Below are 6,000 nucleotides of genomic sequence, written 5' to 3'. Positions count from 1 at the left end.
CAAGGAAACATCAGGGATAAAGGGGATTCTGACTAAACCAAGCAAAAAGGATTCTTGCTGAAGACAGGAGTTCAGGCCTCACATGGGGGCTGCTGGAGGATGAGGAACCTGATCAAATATCAATATTGAGAATGGGGCTTTTTGCTAAATAAAGTTAGTAGGGTTCTTTGCTAAAACTGGATTTTATAAGGAAGTGCAGATGGGCCCAGCAGAAGATTCAGAAACCTTACTTGTTTGACCAAGCAAAGAATCTTTGTCAGTGCTTAGGGGCTTTCGTTTGCTTTAACTCTGTTTTACAAGTAAACAATTATTTTAAAACTTTTATCTCAAGAAATTTGTTTTTCGTTGTTTGACGTTATTCATAGACCTACTTATTGTATATGTGTCAGGGACAATAAGCTACAAAACCAAAACTAAGATGACAACCTATTTTGTAAAATGAAACTTGTAAAAGGCAACACACTGCATAGTTCGAAAAAGGTACGGTTACCAGAGTTCCAAACCGGTCAGGCCAACATTAAAAAGAATCAATCAGGAAAATAGGCAATGGTGACACTTCCGCATAGATCTACTTTCTTTTAGATAACAGATGTTGAAAACTGATTTCCTACACAAAACCCCTATAGAAGAAATTGATAACCCCAGGAAGAAGCTTTCTTTATATAACTGCTGCAAAGTTTGACAGCAAAGAGTCAGTCCCTCCTCCCCCCTAGGGGAGATAAACTTGATAATCTGCTTTTGCTCCAGTTTTCTTGTAATCAAGTCACAGGCCTTTCCTCTTTCCTAGACTCTTTCAGGCTGTTTTTATCCGTCTTTCCTAGAGAAAAGGACTTGTCCCCCTCCATCCCATTTACTCTCGACCCCCTTTCAGTAACATGGCATCTTCCCTGCCTCGCGCTTCCCAGTTGGTCCTAATTTGTTCCCCTTTTCTCTGGCTGGCTGGGCTCCAGCTCCTCCACTCCCGCTCCTCCCACTCTGCGGGCTCTTTCTTTCTTCCTCCCCTCCCCTCCCCCAGCCATGCCTCCCAGCGCGCTTCCTTTCCCCCGCCTCTCGGTCCTGCACCCTCCCCTCCCCCTGCCTCCTGCCTTGTGACACATCCTGGGCCCTCCCGGAGGCGGTAGCAGCAGTAACAGCAGCAGCAGCAGCGGCAGCAGAGGCAGCAGCACTAGCTACCACTCCGCCGAGGCCGCAACCCCGGCTCGGCCGCCCCAGGCCCCTCCGCTGCCGCAGTCATGGCTGCTGATGGGGTGGACGAACGCTCGCCTCTGCTGTCAGCATCCCACTCCGGAAATGTCACTCCCACCGCCCCACCGTACTTGCAAGAAAGCAGCCCCAGAGGTAAGGCCAGCATAGGTCCCTGTACTTTGCAAGGAAATTCGCCCAGAAGGATAAAGACCTGGGAGCTCTAGCTTGGAGGTGGAGGTGAGCCTCTCCCTTGGGCTGAGCAAGGATGCTGACTGTGCCTTCCCAGGCGAGCCCGCCTGCCTGATAGCTTCTCCGCAGGGCTTTTCTGGTGGTCGCAGCGCTGGTGGTGCTCGTGGTGGTGGAGGTGGTGGAGGTGGTGGTGGTGGTGGTGGTGGTGGTGGTGTGTGTGTTTGTATTTCACCACTTCTTACACGGGTCTACAGGATGTGACATGAATCTCCCAAGCTGTGCTTAGCTGTTTTCAGAGCAACCCCTAAGCGCAGCTAGGAGGTGGTGCAAATCTTTCACAATCATTCACAAATCCTTTTCCGTTGCTGAGAAACCAGGAGTATTGCTCACCTTGGCATCTGTCCTTGAAAGGGCTTTAACTTGAACAATATGCTTCTTGCTACCATTCACCCAACAGTGCTCTGTTCACTCAGTGAATTGCCATACCCAAAACGAATACAGTTAATCAGTATTCCTAATATGTCTGAAATTCCTGCCCTACCTTTTTACTCCTACTTTTAAGGAGGATGTGTTAGATTTAATTGTGAATGAGAAGGAAGGACCTTACTTCTGATAGATGGGAAGATGGGATATTTTTAATACATATCTGATGAGATTGAAATTAACTTGTAAAAAGTAACCCAAATTAATATTACATATATTTCTATTTTTTTCCTCAAGAAGAATTAAAAAAAGACTAAATGGCAATGGGATCTGGAGAAATATGGAATCTATTTACCATACTATTCGATTTATTTAAAAATCAAACGTTGTTCTAAGCCTTTTAGTTGATTACTATAGTAAAGAAATAAGGTGGAGTCAGGTGTTAACAAGAAAATGGAAGGGAAGACTTAAAAACAAACCACTTAGGTTAGTGAAAAGATTGGTCAAAATGGCACTTGCAAATGTTCCTTAAGTGCATCTCCCTCTTTTTTTGGCTGAATATGAGCGAAGTTTAATAACCCAAGGAAGCAAAAGTTAATGATTTTGAAAATATAAGTAGATAATGTTTCTTGTAATACAACTTCTTAAGTTGAATTCTGGAATTAGAGCTGATGTAGAGCAGGTTGAACTTGCTTAGTATTTAAAATTTCTATTTAGCATTTTATAACTTCAAAATCAACTATCTAGATCTTAGTCCATACTTATAAAGAAGGAAAACAAAGGAAAAAGATGTTTAGCTGTAAATAATTCAGTGTGAGCCATGGCTTGAGAAATAAGGTACAGAGACTTGCCCACAGAAAACCTACAGGTCATGTTTGTTGGTCAGCATTAAACTTGTATCAGAGGACACCAGGCAAGAGAATTTCCTCTAATGGGCCAGTTTGATATGAATATTTTACTGTTATATAAATTGTATTATGTAGAATAGACTTAAACACTCACTAATGAATGTTTCAACTTCATCAAGTCATCCTTTTATGGCAAAATGTTTGACAGTTTATTAGGAGACAAAGTTTCAATTTCAGTAATTTTCCTATAACCTCAATTCGTGGATAAATTATTTTTTAAAAATGGTTACCCTCAGGGACCTGCTTGTAAATATCTTTATTATTTGCCATATATTTGTTTAACCTAGTAAGATTCCTCAAACCACACAAGTATAAGTTCCAGTTGAGCCGCTGAGAAAAAGTAGTGTCATTCTAGAAAACTTTTAACAACCAGAGAGACGCAATGATTTAGCAAAAAGCTTCTTCTGCCTTATGGTAGAATATATTTTTTCTTAACTGGTGAATGAGACAGGTTAGATGATTAGACAAACTCTTAATTTCATATGACACCTACTAAGGAAGAACCATAAATGAGAGGTAAAAGCATTTTATTTTCATTTTTGACAAAATATTTTTCTTCATAAATAACAAACATTGTAATAAATATTATGAGTAACACACAAGATCTAATTCTGGAAGACCACCACTATTCATTCATTCATTAATTTATTGGGAAGCACAATGGGCCATACACTGCTCTCGGGAAACAAACATAATCAGTCCCATACCCTCATGAAGCCTATATTGTATTAGGGAGAAAGAATAAATAAACACACGGCTGAATTATTTCAGATTGTAAAAAAAGTTCTATCACTAGATCAGATGTTTTTGGTAGTTGAAAACCATTCGGGCTGACAGTTGGAATTCGATCAGAAATAGAATGCACTTTCTGATAATGAATTTTAGTTCATGATCCCATTTATAGTTATTCAGACTTTTATTTAAAAGAAAAAAAGGAAGTTAAAAGCTGTAACTAGTGAATATTTTCTCCAATCCAACCCTTTTCTCTTTCTGTTACCTTCTAAAGTACAGAGATGTTAGTTTCCACCTCCAAGATGAAATAGTCCATTTCAGGTTGAAAGTTGGTGGAGTGTTTATTTCTAGACAGATTATTAATAATGTAACAGGGAGCAGTTAGTATTGTGTGTTTGGTTTTAGCACAAGAAAAATCATATGTGGTCTGTGTAACAATCCATGTGGGTTTCTAAGTGGAGTGTGTCTAGTGTTCTCTACTGTCAGTATTGGATCTGTGCATAGGAAATTGCTTCTCTCCTGCTTACAGTGCTTCATTTATATACTTGCCAGTTTTCATTTAGGCGTAGAAATTAAAATTAAAGAGAGTTTTAGGCTCATTTGAAAGGAGATTGGAAGAAATACCACAAAACTTACACAGTTTTGATGTATTAATTGATTCCTTTATACATCTGCTAATTTTGTAGTTAGGATATAACAAAAGAATATGACCTTTGAATTTATAAGATTTTCTCTGTGAAAATAGTTTATATCTGGGGTTGTCTCATTATGTATTGAATATGGGAATGGGATTATATACTTCACTATAATTCATAAAGGGAAAATAATAATTTGCTATACAGAGGCAGACAGTTTGATTTACTTTTTTTTAAATTATTCAGCAAATAAATATTTGAGTGCCAGCCAAATCTGTGGTAGGAGAGGAAAAATAGACATGGCTCCTCTTCTAGTGTAGTGAGGGTATTGAGAAATAAATTATGTAATCATACAAACAAATGCAACATGCAATGGGGATGAAGACAGTGCTGGAAATATATGCTATACCTTAAGAATACAAATTAAGATTTAATTTTGTTGAGGGAGTCGGGGAAGCCTTTCTTGATGCTTGAATGAGATCTGAAAGTTGAGCAAGAGTTAACTTGGCAAAAGGTTGACTGGAAGACCTTTTTAGGCAAAGAAAGCAGTATTGGCAAAGCCATCAGCAGGGTGGAGTATGACAAATACAAGGCACTTAAGGAAGGCCAACGTGGCTAAAATGGAAACAACAATAGGAAATGCGCTGCGAAATGGGATTGGAGAGACAGGTGTGGTGGATATTCTCCCAAGATTATCTTTCCCCTTCAAAGAGCTATGTCTTCTGATATTCGGTTTCCTCTCCTTGAATCTGGGCTGATGCTATGACTTGATTTCGACCTCTAGAATAAGGTAGAAGATATGCCGAATGACTTTGGAGGGTAGGTCAGAAGAGGTTTTACAGCTTTTGTCTTGGTCGTTTGTAAAGTACATTCTGGGGAAAGTTAACTTGTCATGTAAGAAGTAGAACACCCTGAGACTGCCATGCTTTATGGAACCTGAAACTAGTCTCGTAGAGAAAGATGCCTGACCAGCCCTCAGACATGTGAAGGGAGATGCCATCTTGGATGCCAAGCTCAATTGAGCCTTCACATGACTCCAGCCTTTGCCAAATTCTTACTACAACCACCTATGGGCAACTTGTTCTGCAACAACAGATGACCAGAATAATGAATATGAATCAACCCTTCCAGGATATTGTTGGTCATGTTAAGGAATATTGCCATAAGCAAAGGGATGACTGGATTAAATCTTTATTATTAGTGTTTAAATCACTCTATAGATTAGAGAATGAATTAGAGGATTGGCTAGATTAGACAAGGATAGATGACTTCCTTTGTTACTGTAATAATTCAGGCCATTTAACTGAACTATTTCAGCAGCTTGGACTCAGGTGGTGGTAGAGATGGAGAGATGAGGGATGATGTTAAGGAGGTAGATTGAACAGGGCTTGATGATGCATTGCACATGGAAGTGAGGGAGAAGTGGCAAGGATATCTCCTAGAATTATGGCTATACAACTTAACGGTGTGATTACCAGAACACTAGAAGACAGAGAACACCAAAAGAGGACCGAGTTTTGGGGAACACAGATAATGAACTTAGTTTTAGACATGATGTATTTCAGATGCTTTCAAATATCCAAGATGAGGTGTGACAACTGGATCTACACTGCAGGTCCTGGCCGCTACATGTGGCCAAATGGGACCTGTAGTGTAGATCCAGTTGTCACATCTCTTCTTAGTCCTCATTTCTTAGGACTAAGAAATGAGGCATGGGCTTAATATATAAAATTTTGTGTTAGTTGCATATTGGTGATAGCTAAATACATGGATGTTGATTCAGAACTTCCCAGGGCACTACCGGTGTGCCATAGGATGTGCTGTGATGGAACATACATGTGCTAAGGTAGTAATTAAAGCCTTCAGGCCAGAGGCCTCCAGTTATTTTATTTTATTTTTTTTTTTGAGACAGGCTCTCACTCTGTTGC

General features: G+C 39.8%; 1 protein-coding gene across 2 annotated transcripts in view; it reads left to right on the top strand.

Annotated features, from left to right (window-relative positions):
• The first annotated feature begins 1,011 nt into the window (after positions 1 to 1,011).
• The window catches only part of PIP4P2 (phosphatidylinositol-4,5-bisphosphate 4-phosphatase 2), a 49,280-nt gene continuing 44,291 nt past the window's right edge, over positions 1,012 to 6,000 (top strand). For both annotated transcript variants that reach the window (XM_010353845.2, XM_030937754.1), the window contains exon 1: positions 1,012 to 1,338. In XM_010353845.2, coding sequence (XP_010352147.1) covers positions 1,233 to 1,338 — 106 coding nt within the window. In that variant the 5' untranslated portion in view covers positions 1,012 to 1,232. The remainder of the gene's footprint in view (positions 1,339 to 6,000) is intronic.

This window comes from Rhinopithecus roxellana, chromosome 9 (genome assembly GCF_007565055.1).
Source record: "Rhinopithecus roxellana isolate Shanxi Qingling chromosome 9, ASM756505v1, whole genome shotgun sequence".
Lineage (NCBI taxonomy): Eukaryota > Metazoa > Chordata > Mammalia > Primates > Cercopithecidae > Rhinopithecus > Rhinopithecus roxellana.
Note: the sequence above shows the minus strand (reverse complement) of the source record. Positions and strands in the feature narration are given on the sequence as shown.